Genomic DNA, 21,184 nt, shown 5'->3' with positions numbered 1-21,184 from the left:
CTGCTCGAGCAGCGTCTCGCGCGAGCCTCCCCCGCCCTCCAGGCCCCCCAGGGGTCGGGGGAGCGCGTGCGGGCCAGCGCGTGGCGGTGGCGGGGGAAGCGGGCGGGTCCACCATGTCGGCCGGGGGCCCGCCCCCCGCCCGCAGCGCCGACGACAGCGCCCCCCGGTTTTTGGTTGAGCGGCGAGCCGAGCGAGTCGCCGAGCGAGCCGTTGCTGGGGGCGGCCCGACGCCGTTGAGCGAGCCCAGCGAGCCGCTAAGGGGCCCCCGGCGAGCTGAGCGAGCCTTCGTGGCGCAGCGAGCCGTCCCTGTGCGGCGCCGACGACCCGCGCCGTCCAGCGACTCGCACGACGCCGACAGACCCACGTCGTCCACGCTGCCGCCCACGTCCTCCGGGCCTCTTTTGTTGATGTCCTTGTGGTGGGCGTCGAGGCGCGGCACGGGCGGTCGGGCGCCGACTTGGTGCGCCGGGGGTGCACGGGCAGCGCCGGGTGGGGCGCCGGAACAGGGCTGGTACTGGGGGGGCGGCGCCGGGAGTCCACGGCGCTGGTGGCGGCGGGGGGCCGACCACGAGGCTCACGGGTGCCGCGCTGTGGATGAGGCGCGAGGCGTGGTCGGGGCGCGTAGCGGACGTCGCCCCCGTTGATGGGGATGCGGTCGTGCGGGTGCAGGCGGCCGTCCTGCGCGGCCACGGACCCCCCCGGACCTCCATCACGAAGAGCCCGGCTCCGGCGGCCCCCACAGGCCCAGCTCCGGCGCTCTCCTTGCGCAGCGTCACCATCGTGGCCTCACCTGCAACGCAAACTCGGTTGAAAAAGGGGATCCCCGCGTCTGGAAAAAAATGAGGTTTCCTCGCTCCTCGCCTCGCCAAATGAGAAAAGGGAATGGAAATTCAATACGAGGATTACGCTCAGGGGGAGCCTATTTCCCCTTTTCCCCCCCGATGAAGCAGCCGGCGAGCGCTAACCCATCGCGTGAAGCGCTATAATCTACCACATAATTTAATTAGCCGTTCCGGCCGCCGGTCCAACTGGGAACGCTAAAAAGCCCGCCCTAAAACGCGGTCGCCTCTCTAAAAAGGGCGCCTTTTTTTTTTTTTTTAAACTCGGCTCGAAGGAGGGAAAGGAAAAACAGATTTTAAGGGGTTTATGTTCTATAGGCATAGGTGATGACCCCCCAAAACCTTGCTTTCGTAAAAATTATTTAAAGGAAAGGAAGAACAAACGGGGGGGCTCATGACCTTTCAGAACGATAATGACTGTTTATTGTGATCTCTCAATTGCCGTCATTTCTTTGTTTTTCTTCGGGAGAGGAGGAGGGTTGGGGGAGGGAGGGGGGGTGGGTTGGGGGGGGAGGGGGAGGAGGGGAGGGAGGAGGGGGGAGGGAGGAAAAGGGGGGGAAATTCAGGGTTTCCCCGCTGCCTGATCCTTATTAGTTCCCTTTTTTCACTTTTTTTTTATTTCCGCCAGCAATGGGGGATTAAACAAAATTTTAAAATCCCCCTTTTTTCCTTTAATTTTTCCCCCCCATTTAAAGTCGAAAGCCGTGCGTTATTGTGACGGGGAATTTTTGACCGTAAGAAAAGCACTCTTTCAAATCTCGCCCAAAAAAGAACAAAAAAAACTCTTGAAAAACAGCTGCTGTAAGAAATGGCGCGAAATTCGACGCGAAATTCAACTACGTTTGGGCCCTGGTCCTCACCCTTTTTTGGGGGGAAGGGGCAAATCCTTCAGTATTTTCATTGTTTTTCCCTTTTTTACATAAAACTTTTTCCCCCTTATAATTTGTACATTTCTTTATGTAAAGTGGAAGTCCTGGTCCTTCTAGACGCATTAAAATATATTCTCTAAACAAAAGAAAGCCAAACAAAGAAAATCTTCCCCCTAATTAAAATGCAGTTTCTCCCTCCTTGCATTTCAGATTCAGATAGAACCTTTCTCAAAAAAAGGAAACAAGAAAAAAAAACGGAAAAAAGAGAGCGAGTGAGGACAGAAAAGAGGAGGTACGGGTAAGGAAAAAAACGGGGGGGAGGAGTAACGAAGAGGGAAGGAAAGAGAGAAAGAAAGGGTGGGGAAAAAGGAGGAAGAAAGACGGAGACGGGATAATGTGGAGGCAAAAAAAAGCGTGGGGGGATTGAAGGGCAAAAAGGAGAGAAAGAGACAGACAGAGAGAGAGACAGAGGCAAAGACAAAGAGAGATAGAGAGAGAGAGAGAGAAAGAAAAAAAAAAAAAGAAAGAGAAAAAACGGTCTCTCACTACGAAGAACTATTGATACTCTTCCCAAAATTCCCGTCGGTGTAATGGACGCCCGGAGGCAGTCATGGCAGCTCCACAAAACGAGTCGCATTCCTTCCTTCCTGCAAAGTGGAAAAATGCAGAAGGCGGACCTATTTTCCCCCCGCTTCTTCTCGTCGTTATTTCGTTTTCCGTTTGATTTTGATGTTTGAATACAATGGACTTGCCTAAGTAAACCCTCCTCCATTCGGTGAGGTGGTGGTTGATTTAAAAGAATATATAATAATAAAAGCTGTAGAAGTGGCCAATACCGATAACAATAACAATGACAACAATAATAATAACAGTAATGATAATAACAAATAATAAAACAATATAATTACTAATAATTATGATTATTATCATCAATATTGACTGACTATTAGTATACAGACTTAAGCTCTACACGGGAAAACAAACAAACAAACAGAGTACCACAGCCAACAAGGCCCATCAAATCACACACGTGCCCATATTCCCCCACCGCCCCCCCCTCCCCCCTCCGTCGTCGCACCCAAGGAAACCAACAGCTGCTCTTTACGAGGTCATCAACTCCCCCTCCCCCCTCTTGCCCTCTTCTGTTCCCCTTACCTCTTCCCTCCCTCCTTATTCGCCTCCTTATTCACTCCTCTTCGCCTCTCCCCTCTTCCCGCTCACTCTCTTCTTCTTCCCTCCTCTTCGCCCCTCCCCTCTTCCATCCCTGCTCCCTCTCATTCTCTCTATTCGCCTCCTTATTCACTCCTCTTCGCCCCTTCCCCCTCCTTCCTCACACTCTCTCTATTCCCCTCCTTATTCACTCCTCTTCGCCCTTTCCCCCTCCTCCCTCTATCTCTCTCTCCTTATTCCCTCCCTCTTCACCCTCCCCCCCCTTCCTCCAGCCAGCTTACACGCTCCCTCCTCGATCCCTCCTTCCCCTCTGCCACTCGCTTCCCTACTCCGTCCTTGGTCTGCCCTCCCTTCCCTTATTCTCCCTGGATCCCTCCCTCCTCCTTCCCTTCACCCAATATACTACCCTCCCTCTTCTCCCTCCGACCATCTTCTTGCTTATTCTCCTTCCTTCATTCCTTTCCCCCTCCTCCTCCCTTCACCCTCCTTCGCTATTTCTCCTCTCTCCTCCCTCCCCTTTCTCGCCTCCCCATTCTCCTCCCCAATCCCTCCCACTCCAGCCACTTTTCCCATTCTCCTCCCCTTTTCATCCTCCTCCCCCTCACCACCTCCCCCCCTCCTCCCTCTCTGCCCCCCCCCTTTTAACAAAGCCGTGCACAATTCGCAACCCAAAACCCACACGTTCCCGACGAGTGGTGTTATTTACCTCCTTGGGCTATTGCACTTATTGGCTTGTTAAGGGAGTGGAAGAGAGGATGGAGAGGGTGAGGAGGAAAGGGGAGAGAGAGAGAGAGAGAGAGAGAGAGAGAGAGAGAGAGAGAGAGAGAGATAGAGAGAGAGAGAGAGAGAGAGAGAGAGAGAAAGAGAATGAATTAGTAAAGGATTAAAAAAGCGAGATCGTCCCCGAATCCAAGACGGGGTATTACTCTCTCTCTCTCTCTCTCTCTCTCTCTCTCTCTCACTCACTCACCACTCACCACTCACCACCACTCACTCACCACTAGGCTCACTCACTCTCACTCACTCTCACTCACTCACCTTCACTCACTCATTCCTTCCTCTCTCTCTCTCTCTCTCTCTCTCTCTCTCTCTCTCTCTCTCTCTCTCTCTCTCACTCACCACCACCACTACCACTCACCCTCATCATCACTCACTCATTCTTCCTCTCTCTCTCTCTCTCTCTCTCTCTCTCTCTCTCTCTCTCTCTCTCTCTCTCTCTCTCTCTCTTTCTATCTCTCTCTATCTCTCACACACACACACACACACACACACACACACACACACACACACACACACACACACACACACACACACACTCACTCTCTTTCTCTCTCACTCTTTCAGTCTCTTTCTCTCTCTCACTCTTTCAGTCTCTTTCTCTCTCTCACTCTTTCAGTCTCTCTCTCTTTCTCTCTCTCACTCTTTCAGTCTCTCTTTCTCTCTCTCACTCTTTCAGTCTCTCTTTCTCTCTCTCACTCTTTCAGTCTCTCTTTCTCTCTCTCACTCTTTCAGTCTCTCTTTCTCTCTCTCACTCTTTCAGTCTCTCTTTCTCTCTCACTCTTTCAGTCTCTTTCTCTCTCTCACTCTTTTCAAATTTTTCTCTCACTCTTTCTTTGTCTTCTTCTCTCTCTCACTCTTTCAGTCTTTCTCTCTCTCTAATTCTTTCAATCTCTCTCTCTCTCACCCTTTCAGTCTCTTTCTCTCTCTCACTCTTTCAGTCTCTTTCTCTCTCTCACTCTTTCAGTCTCTTTCTCTCTCTCACTCTTTCAGTCTCTTTCTCTCTCACTCTTTCAGTCTCTTTCTCTCTCTCACTCTTTCAGTCTCTTTCTCTCTCTCACTCTTTCAGTCTCTTTCTCTCTCTCACTCTTTCAGTCTCTTTCTCTCTCTCACTCTTTCAGTCTCTTTCTCTCTCACTCTTTCAATTTCACTTTGTCTCTTTCAGTCACTTAGTCTCTGTTTTACATTTCTCTCAATCACTTTCTTTCTTTTTCTTGACACTCAGTCACTCTTTCTTTCTCTTTCTCTCCCTCTTTTACCCTTTCTTTCTCTCTCTCTCTCACTCATTTACTCTTTCTTTCTCTCTCTCTCACTCATTTACTCTTTCTTTCTCTCTCTTTCTCTTTCTCCTTCTCTCTCTCTGCCCTCATAATCTCTCCTCGACCCTCGTCCCTAACCCCACCCCCCTGTCCCAACCTGCGCTCATCTTTCTCCCCCGCCACACACACCCTTCTCCCTCTCTCTTAGTTTGTATAATTCAAGGGCCCTCACACCTCGAAGTCTATTACGAGAGAAAGAAAGGAAGAAAGAAAGAAAGAGAGAGGGAGGTAGCGAGAGAGAGGGGGGAGGGAGGTAGGGAGAGAGAGGGGGGGAGGAAGGTAGGGAAAGAGGGAGAGAGAGAGAAAAGAAGGGGAAGAGAAGAGAGATATATACTGGATATACACAAAGAGAGATAAAGAGACAGAAAGAATTTCAAAATAAAAGAAAACAACCCCCTCCCCCCCCAAAAAAAAAAAACCTGAAAAGCGAGTTCAAAGCCGCCCCGCCCCCCACTCCTCCACGAAGGGAAAGCAGCACTCCGCCCAAGTGTCGGCGGGAGCAGCGGCAGGGATCCAATTAAACGCACGAGACAATCGGGCGCTACTCCATCCCACGCCCGCTCGGAGTCGGCGGGCGCGAATTATTATACTCCGCCTTCTCCGTTTCACTCCGTTTCTCGCGCCTCCCTTTGGGTTTAATTAATATTTTCGAAAGGGGAGTATATCAGGGGTGGGGAGGTGGGGGTTAGGAGGGTAGGGATGGGGGGAGGTAAATACAACGCAGAAGGCAGACAGAATTCCTCAGTGTTAAATGTGCCCTGCGAGGAGGTGGTGGCACTGCTGTTATGACGGACAGACAGCGGTATAAAAAAGGAAATATATATATATATATATATATATATATATATATATATATATATATATATATATATATATACAACGCCATCAGGAACACCAGGCTCGGATACACATGGGAGTGTCACCGTGTCAAGTGAGGAAATGGTGTCAAGGAGATGTCAAGGGTGGCACAGGGTGTCAAGGGGTCACAGGGTGTCAAGGGGGAACGGGGGTCTCACAGAGTATCAAGGGGGAACGGGGGGGGGGGAGCGAAGTGCCTGAGCCGGGGCTACTTTAGATTAAATCGCGAGGATCGACTCTCTCCTGACGGGGTGCCTGGGCGCCGCCCTTCTGTCCGGGGGCGCGGAAGCCTCCGTGAGTGACGGGCATTTGGGCACAATGGGGCGGGAAGGGACAGTCGGGGGGGGGGAGGGATAGGAGAGAGAGAAGGGAAGGGGAGAAGCGAAGGGAGGAGAGTTGAAAAAGGGCAGAGGAAGGACGGCTTGTAAAGGGAGTGGGGAAGGAAGGAAAGGGGGTGGGGAGCAACACGAGACAAAAGGACAAATATTTTTCTATTTTTCAACCAACGAAAGATATCCGAATCCTCTTCCGCGACTTCCTCGGTGGCTAACTAACAAATACTCCCCTCCTCCCTTCCCTAACCCTCACCTCAACCTCTATACCCTTCTTCCCTTTACCCTGTCTCCTGCCGCCAATCCACGCCCTTTTTCGAAGAACTTGCTGTAACTGAGTGCTCTTTCTCTTCCTTCTCGCCCGCTCTCACCCGCCTGCCCTTACGGCTCGGCTCTCCGGTCGGACGAGGACATGGCAGGTCACATCGGCGTATGTAAATAGATGCAAATTGAGAGAGAAATATATCAGTGTGGACATGTGTGAGGTACTGAGGGGGGGGGGCGAGGAGGGAGGAGGGAGGGGAGGGGGAAGGGGAGAGTGAGATGGAAGGAGGGAGGGAGGGTATGGCGAGGGGAGAGGGAGAAAGATAGGGGGAAGGGGAGAGCGAGAGGGAGGGTAGTACAGGCCATGTCGCCCTCCACACACACACACAAAAAAAAATAATCGCGGTGATGACAACCCTCAAAAAAAGCACTAATTCCCTCATTACGAAGCGAATGACATCATGATGTCAGCCATTATCAGCTACCTTCCCGCACACGTGGCCAGAGTCAGCACCATCTTCACGGCGAAATTACCTTTGTTAACGGCGACGCAAAAAATAATAATAAATAAATATATATATTGATGAAAGAAGCGAAAATAAGAAAAATGAAGAGGTGGTGGTGGTGGTGGTGGTGGTGGTGGTGGTGGTGGTGGTGGTGGTGGTGGTGGTGGTGGTGGTGGTGGTGGTGGTGGTGGTGGTGGTGGTGGTGGTGGTGGTGGTGGGTGGTGGTGCGGTGGTGGTGGTGGTGGTGAAGGTGGTGGTGGTGGTGGTGGTGGTGGAGGTGGTGGTGGTGGGGAGGTGGTGGTGGTGGTGGTTTGGGTGGTGGTGGTGGAGGTGGAGGTGAGGAGGTGGAGGAGGTGGAGGTGGTGGTGGTGGTGGTGGTGGTGGTGAAAAAAAAGAGGACGGAGAGGGGGAGGGAGAAGGGGGTTGTAGACAAATGAAAACAAGGGTCGAAAATAATAAGATGAAAGAAGACGCAAATTTGATGCAGGGGAGGAGTGAATTTTCTTTTAACGGAGCGAAATCGAACGACACTGCGTCTGCCTCAACAAAGCGACGAGAAGAATGGATAGACAATTTAGCCATTTACCTATCCATGTCCATCGCTCTTTAAGGACAAGAGAGGGCCATGTAACAAAGAGACACAGTATATAGATGTGTGTATATATAATATATTAATGAATGGACACGCATACAATATGTGTGTGTGTGTGTGTGTGTGTGTGTGTGTGTGTGTGTGTGTGTGTGTGTGTGTGTGTGTGTGTGTGTGTGTGTGTGTGTGTGTGTGAGAAAGAGAGAGAGAGAGAGAAAGAAAGAAAGAAAGAAAGAAAGAAAGAAAGAAAGAAAGAAAGAAAGAAAGAAAGAAAGAAAGAGAGAGAGAGAGAGAGAGAGAGAGAGAGAGAGAGAGAGAGAGAGAGCGTGTGCAAAGCGTGTAACCCCTCCTTTCCTCCCCACAATTCACATACATCATTACCGCAACAAAAGATTCCATGCGCTGAAACATTTTTCCCACAGAAAAAACCCGCTCATTTGAAAAACATTAATGAAAACGAAACGGATCATTAATTAACTGAGAGGGAGAGCGACGAGGTCCGAACGCGCTGAGGAGGAAGACACGATGTTCGCCGAAGGAAAAACAGAGGGAGAGGGAGGGGGCGGGGGGGAACAGGGGGGGGAAAGAGGGGGGGGGGGGGGGGTGAGGGGGGGGCAGGAGGAAAAGTAGGAGGGGAAAGGAAATGTAGAGAGGGCGGACAGGGGAAGGAAAGGTGGAGGGGCGCGGACAGGGAAGGAAGGTGAGGGGGGCGATCGTGACAGATGATACCTTTAACGCTATTTTATTTTTTGTTTGTTAATAAATGATGTGATGATGGACTGGAGTGGAAATGGAATAATGTAGAAGCTTTAGGCTAATGAATGTAATAAATGATATGCATATTATTATTATTATGCATATTATATTATTGCTATTATTATTATTACATATTATGTTATTATTATTATTATTATTATATTATTATTATTATTATTATTATGTATATATATGAGGAGGGAGGAAGGGAAGGAAGGGAAGGGAAGGGAAGGAAGGAAGGGGAAGAGAAGAGAATATGTTTTATGTTTGTTTGTTGTTTGTTGGTTTGTTGCTCTTATTGGTTTCATATATATATATAGAGAGCCATCAAAGGTTCAAAGCTCAAGCACAGTTTCCAAGCTAAAACTTATTCCACTCATCCGCTCGCAGAAGGATAATTGTTTATTTTGTTTTACTTTTTTCCTTTCTTTCTTATTATCATATTTTTTTCATTTTCCTTTGTCATTATATATTTTTTATTACCTATGCCTCTTTCTCGAATGTATCCGTTCTTCTTATTCCTTTTGTTTCAAAATTTTCCTTTTGTTAGGCGCGTGTATTTTATCTTTTTTCATCTTTTGTGTAATTTTCTCATTCCTCTCTGGTCTTTTTCACTTTTTCTATTACTCGTATTCTACTGTTTTTCCTTATTCATCTTTTGTATCGTTCCTCTCTCTCTCTCTCTTATCCCTCTTCCGCATCCTATAGTTCCCCTCCCCCCCTTTCTCTCTCTCTCTCTCTCTCTCTCTCTCTCTCTCTCTCTCTCTCTCTCTCTCTCTCTCTTCTCTCTCTTCTTCCACATCTCTGATAGTTCCTTCTCTCTCTCTTCTTTGTTCTTTCTCCATCCTCCTCCCACTTTACTAAATCCTTTTTCGTAAATCCCCGAGATCTAACAAGAGTCGTCAACATGAGTGAGACACGTCCACAGGTTTCCTCGCGGCCCCTGCTCAGCACGCGAGGGATGGATGAGGTGAGCAGGGGGAGGGACGGAGGGAGGGGAGGGAAGGGAATGAGGGAGGGAGGGAAGGGAGAGAGGGAGGAAAAAAGGGAGAAAGGGAGAGCGAAAGAGAGGAGAGGGGAGGGAATGGGAAAAAGGGAGAGAGAGGGTGGAAGGGCGGGAGAGAGGGAGGAAAAAGGGGAGAAAGAGGGCAGGAGGGTATGGGGAAAAAGGGGAGAGAGAGAGAGAGAGAGAGAGAGAGAGAGAGAGAGAGAGAGAGAGAGAGAGAGAGAGAGAGAGAGAGAGAGAGAGAGAGAGAGAGAGAGAGAGGGGGAGGGGAAAAGGGAGAGAGAGAGAGAGGGAGGGAGGTAGGAAAAGGGAGAGAGGGAGAGGGCGGGAAAAAGGGGGAAGGGAGGCAGGGAGAAATAGAGAGAAAAATAGAGAGAGAGGAAAATGGAGGGGGGAAGAGGGAGAAGTAGAACCAGAAGGAGAGGGGTAAGGAGAGGAAGAGAGAGAGACACTGCCGCCGGAGCATCCCATCAAGGAACGAGATGAAGATGCTGCCGGAGATCTCTTGCGCTGCTCTGCCGCCTCTTCTGATCCGCCGAGAGAGGAGGGAGAGGGAGGGGGAGGGGGGGTCTTCGAGGGCTGCTTTTTTTACGTTGTATATCTTGTGTATTGTTTTCTTTTGTTTTTGCCATCTGTCTGTCTATGTCTCTGGCTTTCTCTCTTCTTCCCTTTCCCCCCCTTCTCTCTCGCGAATCTCTATTCTCTCCCTCCTCTCTCGCAATCTTTACCCTTCTCCCTTCCTCTTCCACCTTTCCCTTCCTCTCCTCGTCTCTCCTCCTTTTCTTCGATGCTCCTTACCTCTTCTCCCTTTCTCTCCCCGTCTCTCCCTTTCTCTCCTTCTTCTCCCTTCCCCCCCCACCTCTCCCTTCCAATCTCCTAGTCTTATTTGAGAGCCAAATCCTCTTATTTCAGGTCTCAAAACACAGCCTCTCGCGCACTATACTCTGACGGAGGGATTTCATCTTCTCCCTTCCCACGCCGCGAAGGAATAAAAAAAAAAAATCCCCAAAGAAATAGGACCGGCGAGGTTCCGGATTAGTGAGCTTCCGGATTAGCGAGAATTCCGGATTAGCGGAAACGGCGCCGTCTCAACACGATCGTTTTTTCGGCGCCGGTTCTACGTCTTCGTCGAGCACCGGAGACGAGCTTTGTGAAGCCTGGAGTCGAAGTAAAAAAAGAGGAGCAGGAGGAAAATGAAGTGGAGAGGGAGGAGGAGGAAAATGAAGTGGAGAGGGAGGAGGAGGAAAATGAAGTGGAGAGGGAGGAGGAGGAAAATGAAGTGGAGAGGGAGGAGGAGGAAAATGAAGTGGAGAGGGAGGAGGAGGAAAATGAAGTGGAGAAGGAGGAGGAGGAGGAAAATGAAGTGGAGAGGGAGGAGGAGGAAAATGAAGTGGAGAAGGAGGAGGAGGAAAGTGAAGTGGAGGAGGAGGAGGAAAATGAAGTGGAGAGGGAGGAGGAAAATGAAGTGGGAGAGGGAGGAGGAGGAAAATGAAGTGAGAGGGAGGAGAGAAAGGAAGGGAGAGGGAGGAGGAGGAAAATGAAGTGGAGAGGGAGGAGGAGGAAAATGAAGTGGAGAGGGAGGAGGAGGAAAATGAAGTGGAGAGGGAGGAGGAGGAAAATGAAGTGGAGAGGGAGGAGGAGGAAAATGAAGTGGAGAGGGAGGAGGAGGGGAAAATGAAGGTGGAGAGGGAGGGAGGAAGAAAATGAAGTGGAGAGGGAGGGAGGAGGAAAATGAAGGTGAGAAGGAGGAAAGTGAAGTGGGAGGAAGGAGGGAGGGAAAATGAAGTGGAGAGGGAGGAGGAGGGAAAATGAAGGGAGAGGGAGGGAGGAGGAAAATGGAAGTGGGAGAGGGAGGAGGAGGAAAATGAAGTGGAGAGGGAGGAGGAGGAAAATGAAGTGGAGAAGGAGGAGGAGGAAAATGGAAGGGAGAGGGAGGAGGGAGGAAAATGAAGGGAGAGGGAGGGAGGAAGAAAGGAAGTGGAGAGGGAGGGAGGGAAATGAAGTGAGAAGGAGGGTGAAAGTGAAGTGAGAAGGAGGAGGAAAATGAAAAGAGGGAGGAGGAGGGGAAAATGAAGCGGAGAGGGAGGAGGAGGAAAAAATGAAGTGGAGAGGAGGAGGAGGGAAAATGAAGGGAGAGGGAGTGAGGAAGAAAATGAAGTGGGAGAGGGGAGGAGGAGGAAAATGAAGTGAGAGGGAGGGAGGAGGAAAATGAAGTGGGAGGAGGAGGAAAATGAAGTGGAGAAGGAGGAAAGGGAAGGGAGAAGGAGGAGGGAATGAAGTGGAGAGGGAGGAGGGGAGGAAAATGAAGGGAGAGGGGAGGAGGGAGAAAAATGAAGTGAGAGGGAGGGAGGAGGAAAATGAAGTGGAGGAGGAGGAGGAGGAAAAAAAAATGAAGCGGAGAGGGGAGGGGAGGAGGAAAGGAAGTGGAGGAAGGAGGAGGAAAATGAAGTGGAGAGGGAGGAGGAAAATGAAGTGGAGAGGGAGGAGGAAAATGAAGCGGAGAGGGAGGAGGAGGAAAATGAAATGGAGAGGGAGGAGGGAGGAACATGAAGGGAGAGGGAGGGGAGAGGTAAAAAATGAAGTGGAGAGGGGAGGAGGAGGAAAATGAAATGGAGAGGAGAGGAGTGAAGGGAAGGGAGAAGGAGGGAGGAAAGGAAGCGGAGAAGGAGGAGGAAAGTGAAGTGGAGAAGGGAGGAGGGAAAATGAAGTGAGAGGGAGGAGGAGGAAAATGAAGGGAGAGGGGAGGGGTGAAAATGAAGTGGAGAGGGAGGGAGGAAAATGAAGTGGAGAAGGGAGGAGGAAAATGAAGCGGAGAGGGAGGGAGGAGGAAAATGAAGTGGGAGGGAGTGAGGAGGAAAATGAAGTGGGAGAGGGAGGAGGGGAAAATGAAGGGAGAGGGAGGAGGAGGGAAATGAAGTGGAGAGGGAGGAGGAGGAAATGAAGTGGGAGAGGGAGGAGGAAAATGAAGGGAGAGGGAGGAAAATGAAGGAGATGGAGGAGGGAGGAGGAAAATGAAGGGAGAAGGAGGAGAGGGAGGAGGAAATGGAAGGGAGGGAGGAGGAGGAGGCGGAAAATTTAGTTGGAGAAGGAGGAGGAGGAGGAAAATGAAGTGGAGAAGGAAGAGGAGGAGGAGGAGGAGGTAGAGAAGAAGAAGAAGAAGAAGAAGGGAAGAAGAAGAAGAAGAAGAAAAGAAGGGAGGACAGAGGAGGAGAAGAAGAAGAAGAAGAAGAAGAAAAAGAAGGAGAAGAAGAAGAAGAAAAAGAAGAAAAAGGAAGGAGGAGGAGGAGGAGGAGGAGGAGGAGGAGGAGGGAGGGAGGAGGAGGAGGAGGAGGAGGGAGGAGGAGGAGGGAAGAAGAAGAAGAAGAAAGAAGAAAAAAAGAAAGAAAAAGAAAAAAGAAGAAGTAGTTAAGAAGGGAAAGAAGAAGAGAAGAAGAAGAAGAAGAAGAAGAAAAAAGAAAGAAAAAGAAAAACACGAAGAATAAGAATAAGGAGGAGGAGAAGAAAAAGAAGAAGGAGAAGAAGAAGAAGAATAAGGAGGAGGAGGGAGGAAGGGAGAAGGAGAGGACGAGAAAAGGAAGAGGAAGGAGAAGAAGAAGAAGAAGGAGGAGGGGAGGAGGAGAAGGATGAAGAAAAGGAGGAGGAGACAATTAAGAGAAGAACATTAAATATAAGAAAAGAAGAAGAAGAAGGAGGGAGAAAATTAAGAAGAACATCATGAACAGAAACAAGAAAAGAAAGAAAAAAGGGAGAGAGAAAAACAATGTAAAAAACCACACACGAAAAGACAATGATTGTAGTAGAATAAAAGAAGGAAGAACGAATAAAAGGAAAAAAGACGCGTAGGAGGAGGAGGAAAAATATAAATCTCACGTCCCAGGGGAAACTTGTTGACATTTTTGTTCTCTGTCTTGCCTTTTTTTTTTGGGGGGGAGAGAGGGGAGAGGGGGGGGAGGTTGAGTTTGAAACTTTTAAGTGTCGAATCTTGCAATCATTCAGAGACCTTGCAACTATTGCTCCAGAATTTTAAGGCTGCGGGGGGAGGGGGGGAGGGGGGGGGAGCTATCATTCCACCGCTGCAGGCGCCTATAGACAAGGGTGGAGACATATGCACAGATGCGCACACGTGTTCTCTCTGTGTCTGTCAGTCTGTCTGTCTCTTTCCCTCCCTCTCTCTCACTCTCACTCTCACTCTCACTCTCACTCACTCTCACTCTCTCTCTCTCTCTCTCTCTCTCTCTCTCTCTCTCTCTCTCTCTCTCTCTCACTCTCTCACTCACTCTCACTCACTCACTCATTCTATTCACACTCTTATTCCCACTCACTCACTCTCACTCTCACTTACCTCTCTCACCTCCTCTCTCCTTCCTCTCTCCTTCCTCACTCTCTCTCACTTCCTTCTCCCCTTTCCTCTCTCTCTCTCTCCTCCTCCTCTTCTCTCTCTCCTCTTCTCTCTCTCCTTCCTCTTCTCTCTCTCCTTCCTCTTCTCTCTCTCCTTCCTCTTCTCTCTCTCCTTCCTCTCTTCTCTCTCTCCTTCCTCTTCTCTCTCTCCTCCTCTCTCTCTCTCTTTCTTTCTCCTCTCTCTCTCTCTTCCTCTCCTTCCTCTCTCTCTCCTTCCTCTCTCCTTCCTCTCTCTCTCTCCCTTCCTCTCTCTCTCTCTCTCCTTCTCTCTCTCTTCTCTCTCTCTCCTTCCTCCCTTCTCTCTCTCTCTCTCCTTCCTCTCTCTCTCTCCTTCCTCTCTCTCTCTCTCTCCCTTTTCTTTTTTTTTTCTTTCTTCTTTTTCTTCTTCTTTTTTTTTCTTTTTTTCTTTCTTTCTTCTTTTTCTTCCTCCTTCCTTCCTCTGTTTTCTCTTCCTTCTCTCTCTCTTTCTCTTTCCTCTTTCTCTTTCTCCTCTCTTTCTCTTTCCTCTCTTTCTCTCCTTCTTCTTCTTTCTTCTTCTCCATTCTTTCCTCTGTTTCTCCATTCTTTCAGGAAATATCTTCTTTCTTTCTTCCTCTCACTCCCTCCTTTTCTCCCCCTCTCTATTTTCCCACTCCCTTGTCTTGTTTTTCCTTCTCCCTCTGTTTGTCTTCCTTCTGTTCACTGCTCTTCCTTTGCCTCTGCTCTCTCTCTTTCCCCTGCCTGCTTTTCCTTCCTCGCCTGTCTCTTCCCTCACCTTTTTCTGCCTTCTCTCTGTCCTTTCCTCCCTCTCCCTTCCCTGCTAAATGCGCATCAGAATACCACCACGTTCTCCCCACTACCTCTCACCCCACCCCACACCCCTCTTTTTAACGGCATAAACAAAGCACACACAAAACCCCCTTTTAGTCTGTAGGCAACAACTAAACGCACTTTAGGCCACACAATAAACCACGGCAAAGACTTAATAAGTGCACTATCTCTTCCTTCCCCTTCTCTTTCTTTTCTTTCTTCTTTCGTCTTCTTCTTTGCCTTTTTTCTCTTTGGCTTTCTTCCTTTTTTCGCTTGCCTTTCTCTCTCCATTTCGCTGATTCTAATCTCTTTTTAATTTTTTGTATTTTATGACTCTATTACTAATTTAATTGATATTGTTTCATCATTTGTTTTGTATTATTGTAGGCTGTCACTGTCTACGTAAGAAGAAGCACTGTAATTGATGGGATAAAGTGTGTTGACTTTTACTTGACTTTGACTCTCGCTTTCTCTCTCTCTCTTTCTTTCTCTCTTTTTCTCTTTCTCTCTTTCTCTCTCTCTCTCTCTTTCACGTCCGGAGGCCAAATGATTAGGTCCGTAGGAGTGAATGAGTGAGAGCGAGTGAAAGGTGAGCGAGAGATTGAGTTACACTTCGGATGGGGTTGACAATCAGGGTGATAGTGTGACTGGAGCGAAAAAGGTGAGGGAGGATATTATTATTATTTTATATTTATTTTTTTATTTATTATTTAATAAATATTATATTTACTGTTATTTATTATATTTAAAATATGCATATTTATTGTTAATAATATATTTAAAATATTAAATATATTATTTATTAAATATAATATATATTAAAATTATTAATTATTATTATTTTTATATATTTAAATATACATAAATATATATATATATATTTAAAATATGTATATTTATTTATGTATTTAAAATATTTATTATTTTTATTATTATTTTATTTAATATTTAAATATATTATATTTAAAATATAAACAAATAATATTATTATTATTTAACAAAATAAATATAATATATTTAAATAAATAAATATTTATTATGATATAAATAATATTTATTATTTTTATTTAATGAAATAATAGTGACATGATAAATAACAATATATTTATTTAAATGTTAAAATATATTATATTTAAATAAAATAATATATTATATAATAAATAAAATATATATTTAAATAAATATTTTATATTAAAGAAATATATTATATTTTAAATAATAAATATTATTATGATAACAAATATTTATTATATTATTAAATTAAATAAATATATATATATTAAACAAATAATATTTACATATATAAATAAACAATATGTATATATATTAAGTCAAAACAAAACATGTATATTATTATTAAATGTTAAACATATATTATTATAAATAAAATAAAATATGTATACATATACATATATATAATATGTCATTATTATATACATATATATACATATATTATTATTATATATATATACATATATACATATATATATTATTATTATTATTATTATATATATATATATATAATATATATACCTTATATATACTTTATATTTTATATTATTATATATATTTTTATATATATTATTTTTATTATTATTTTTTTATTTTTATTTTATTTATTATTTATTATTATTTTATATAATGTACTTTATATTTATTTTAGGAGGAGCGAGAGAGAGAGAGAGAGAGAGAGAGAGAGAGAGAGAGAGAGAGAGAGAGAGAGAGAGAGAGAGAGAGAGAGATAGAGAGAGAGAAAGAAACCAAGAAAGATATCGTGAGAGTCGAGAAAAAAAAGTGGAAGTGTGACCTAGAAGCGAACGAAAAAAGGTCGAGATTTTTTTTTTCTTTTTTTGAAGTATCTTTCTATAGGAATACGTGTCTCTATAAACTAATGGCTAGGTCGATGTAGATAAAAGTATTCTCTGCCCAAAAAAAAGAAACCACGTGAAAATAATAGTGAATAGCCGTTACCCAATAACGAAATCTATCCAACCTATCTGAAAAATAATAAAACAAAGATTATGATTAAAACAATAACTCCAGAAAGCCCACCAAACCCACCTGGCTGGACGTGGTGGGTCGCGGGGTCCGGGGCGGCGCCCATGGTGCTCGGCGACAGCGTCCGTTGGGCCTCGATCCTCTCCCGGTAGACGCCCAGCCGGAGCACAGCCTGGGGGCGTCTGAGGGCCTGGCAGACGGTCTGGTGGGTGGCCAGGGTCATGTCCACGCCGTCCACTTCGATGATCTGGTCTCCGGGCTGCAGGCGGCCATCTTGAGCCACGAGGCCGTCGGGGAAGACTTCCTGGACGACCACGCAGCGCTGGGGGGGAGGGGGAGGAGTCAGTGTTGTTGGGGGGTGGGTGGGTGGGTGGGGGGAGTCTTGATGGGGGTAGTGTGAATTGCGGGTGCCGTTATTAAGGGGGGGTAAGGCAGGTGGGAAGACCAGCGCGGGTTCGGAATGGCGGTCGTAGCACAGGGGCCAATGCATAAGGGAACAAATTGGCGAACAAATACATTATCAAATACATGTAGGCCTGTGTAAAAAGCAGAATGAATGAATGAACGAAATTAATAAATGAAGATTACGAGTCTTTCTCTTCCACGGTGTACAACATGCAGATACATATACTACAAAACAACACAACAAAAACAAACAGATGTAACCGACAAAATGAAAATTTCCCACATGTCCTCTAGGCCTACAATTAGCAAAAATATTCACACGATGTCGTATAATATTTAAAAACAAAACAAAAAAACAACGAAACAATAATACACGTCGCGAACCACGAAGAGCTGAACCAGTGTGCACCGATACATTAAAGTGGAACAATGATATACATGTTTAAGTTCAACAGGAAGACCTCGGGTTACGGCGCGTTATGATACGTTAAAGCCGAACATTAATACATGCAGTGCGCTAAACTGGATAACATCAGCATTTAGTTTATTAAGATGGTAGGCATCCAGCGCTAAATTGGAAGACGGTGGGATGGTTAATTGGCAATTACAACGCAGTAACATAATGGCTTTAAACGGACCCCCTTTACGCAAAGTGTGTTTCGTTGGCTATATTATCTTCTCACCCTCCATCCCTCTCTCTCCCTCAATTCCTACCCCCCTCCCTCCCTATAAGTCTATCTATCTATCTATCTTCCTCTCTCTCCTTCTCCCTTCTCCCTCCCTCTCTCCCACTTCCTCTCCCTCCCTATCCCCCACTCCCTCTCCCTCCCCTTCTCCTTTCTCCCTCCCTATCCCCACTCCCTTCCTCCCTCTCCCACTTCCTGATTTTCCTCTCTATCCCCCTCTTCCTTCCTCCCTTTCCTCCCTCTCCCTCTCCTTTCTCCTTCTCTCCTCCCTTATCCTTGCCCACTCCCTTCCCCTCCCCTCCTCTTCCCTCTCTTTCTCCTCTTCGCTACCTCGCCTCTAACTTCTCGCCAACTCACTCGAAACTCTAAGCCTCCCATCGTCACCGTAAGAGACAGAGTCAGCCCCAACAGCCACAGTCAATACAGTGCGGCGGGTTAAGCACCAATTACACAGATGATGGTGATGAGTTGTTATGAGTGGTGGTGGTGGAGATGGTGGTGGTTGTGGTGGTTGTGGTGGTGGTGGGTGGTGGTGGGTGGTGGAGATGGTGGTGGTGGTGGGGGAGATGGTGGTGGTGGGTGGTGGTGGTGGTGGTGGTGGTGGTGGTGGTGGTGGTGGTGGTGGTGGTGTGGGCAGATGGTGGTGGTGTGGTGAAGTGGCAGGTGCGGTGTGGTGGGAGGTGGTGGGTATGGCAGTGTAGGTGGTGGTGGGTGCAGGTGGTGGGTGGTGGTAGGTAGGTGGTGGTGGTAGGTAGGTGGTGGTGGTGTGGTAGGTGGTGGTGGTAGGTGGTGGTGGTAGTAGGTGGTAGGTGGTGGTAGGTAGGTGGTGGTGGTGGTGGTGGTGGTGGTGGGCGGTTGGTGTGTGGTGGAAGTGGTCGGTGGTGGGTATGTTGCGGTGGTGGGTGTGGGTGGTGGTGGTGCGGTGCGGTAGGTGGTGGTGGTGGTGGTGGTGGTGGGTGGTGGGGCGTGGTAGGTGGTAGGTGGTGGGTGGTGGTGGCAGTGGTGGGTGGTGGGTGGGCGGTAGGTGAAAGGTGGTGTGGTGGTAGGTGGTAGGTGTGTAGGTGGATGGTGGTGGTGGGTGGTGGGTGGGATGGTGGTATTTGCAGGATGGATGGTGGTGTGGTGGTGGTGGGGGGGATGATGATGATTTGGTATGAAGGGTGGATGATTGCTGATGATGTATATATATAATATACATACCATACATATACATAACATATATCACATAATACACATTATATACATAATAATATACATTATATAATATATATATATATATATATATATATATATATATATATATATATATATATTATATATATAATTAATATATAATATATATATATATATATATATATATATATATATATATATATATATACATATATTATATATATATATATATATATATATATATATATAATATACATATACATATATAATATACATATATAATATATATATATAATATACATATATAATATATATATAATATATTTAATATATAAAATATAATAAATATAATATATATACAATATATATAATAAATATAATATACATAATATATATAATAAATATAATATAATACATATATATAATATATAATATATATGTAATATATAATATAGATATAACATATAATATAATTTATTATATAATATATTATATATTACATATATAACATATATAATATATATATATAATATATATATATATATATATATATATATATATATATATATATACATATATATATATATATATATATATATATATATATATATATATATATATATATATATATATATATATATATATATATATATATAAGATAATAAATGTAATATATATAATATATAATATATAATATACCTATAATATATAATATATAATATAATATACAATATATATATATATATATATATATATATATATATATATATATATATATATATATATATAATGTGTGTATGTGTGTGTGCATGTATATCAATGAAAAGAAGAGAAGCCCATAAAAACAGCGAACACAAGAAATCCCCGACAATAAACACCAATAAAAACATCGGTAACCGGATCCTTCTGCCTCCAGCGAGCGCGAGTCAATTTCCTTCCTTCGCTAAAGGAATAACCTCCTCGGTCGTCCGGTGAATCTCTCCTCCTCTTTCTCCTTCCTCCTTCCTCTTCTTCTTCGTCTTTCCTCCCTCTTTCTCTTCCTCTTTCTCTTCCTCCTCCTTCCTCAGGAAATCACTTCCTCAGGAAATCCAGGCTTCCTCCGCCTCGGCCTTGACCACAGCCTCCTCCTCCTTTTCCAATTCTTCCTCTTCCTCTTCCTCTTCCTCTTCCTCTTCTTCTTCTTCTTCTTCTTCTTCTTCTTCTTCTTCTTCTTTCTTCTTTCTTCTTCTTTCTTCTTCTTCCTTCGTCCTCTTCTTCTTCTTCTTCCTTCTTCTCTTCTTCTTCCTCCTCCCTCTTTCCTCTTTGTATTTCTGCCTCTTCCCGACTTTTCCTTTGTTTTTTTTACTTCTCCTTCACCGACTTCACCGCCCTGTCCTTCTTTCGTTATCTCCGCCTTCCCTTTCTCCTTCCTTTCCACCCTTTCCTCCTTTCTTTTTCTTCTCATTCTCCTTCTCCTCCCAGATCTTTTATTTTGATCTCTTCCTCTGCCACATCCTCCACCCCTTTCTTACACTAAGTCTTTACTTTCTTATTCTTCTTTACACTTTTCTTATTCCTCATCACGATCTCTTCGCTTCCCGTTATCCACCCCCCGCACCTCCCCTTTCATCATTTACTTATTTCTCTTTTCTTTCCTCCTTCGACTCGTCTTCTTCTCCCTCCTCCCCTTCGCCTTATCGTCTCAGTCTTGTTCTCCTCTTCCTTCTACTTATTTTCCTCCTTCTTATCCTTCTCTTTCTTTCTCTTCCTCGTCTTCCCCCTCTCCTCCTCTTCCTCCTTCCTCCATCCTTCCTCCTCTTCCTCAACCCCCTTCTTCTTATCTTACCCCCCATCCCCCTACCTTCGCCACCTCCCTACCCCCTCCCCCGCTTCCCTGTGGCAACGTCTAACCATAATTTAAGTTTATCGAAGGAAGGGAAGATGGAAGAAAAGAAGAAATGAGAGAAAAGGAAAGGAGAGAGAAAACGCCAGTATTAAAAAGAAGGTTAAGGGTGACAGAATAGAAGGGGGCGAGGCAGGGGGGATGGGGGAAAGGGGGAGGAAGGGAAATAAGGAGGGGAAGATAGGAAGGGGGAGGGGCGGGAGGGGGAGGAGGAAAGGGAGAGGAAGGAAAGGAGAGTGGGGGAGGGTGAAAAAAGCAGAGGGAGTGGAAGGTAAGGCGAGAATAAACAGGAGCAGGGGGAGAGAAGAAACATGGAGAGGGAGGGAGGGAGAAGGGAGAGGGAGGAGGAACAGAATAAAAAGGATAAGAGAAGGGAAGAAAAGAGGATGAAAAAGCGATAGACGAGAACACAAGTAAGAAAAGGACAGGAAGAAGAAGGCGAAAAGTGAAGAGAGAGAGAGAGAGAGAGAGAGAGAGAGAGAGAGAGAGAGAGAGAGAGAGAGAGAGAGAGAGAGAGAGAGAGAGAGAGAAGAGAGAGAGAGAGAGAAAGAGAGAGAGAGAGAGAAGC

At 45.7% G+C, this 21,184-nt stretch overlaps 1 protein-coding gene across 2 annotated transcripts in view; it reads right to left on the bottom strand.

The window, feature by feature from the left end:
• Positions 1-21,184, bottom strand: part of LOC113813321 (ligand of Numb protein X 2) — a 227,965-nt gene that overhangs the window by 15,299 nt on the left and 191,482 nt on the right. For both annotated transcript variants that reach the window (XM_070127150.1, XM_070127149.1), the window contains exon 7: positions 16,534-16,792. In XM_070127150.1, the coding sequence (XP_069983251.1) occupies positions 16,534-16,792 (259 nt within the window). The remainder of the gene's footprint in view (positions 1-16,533; positions 16,793-21,184) is intronic.

The sequence above is a fragment of the Penaeus vannamei genome, chromosome 11 (assembly GCF_042767895.1).
Source record: "Penaeus vannamei isolate JL-2024 chromosome 11, ASM4276789v1, whole genome shotgun sequence".
NCBI classification, from domain to species: domain Eukaryota; kingdom Metazoa; phylum Arthropoda; class Malacostraca; order Decapoda; family Penaeidae; genus Penaeus; species Penaeus vannamei.
Note: the sequence above shows the minus strand (reverse complement) of the source record. Positions and strands in the feature narration are given on the sequence as shown.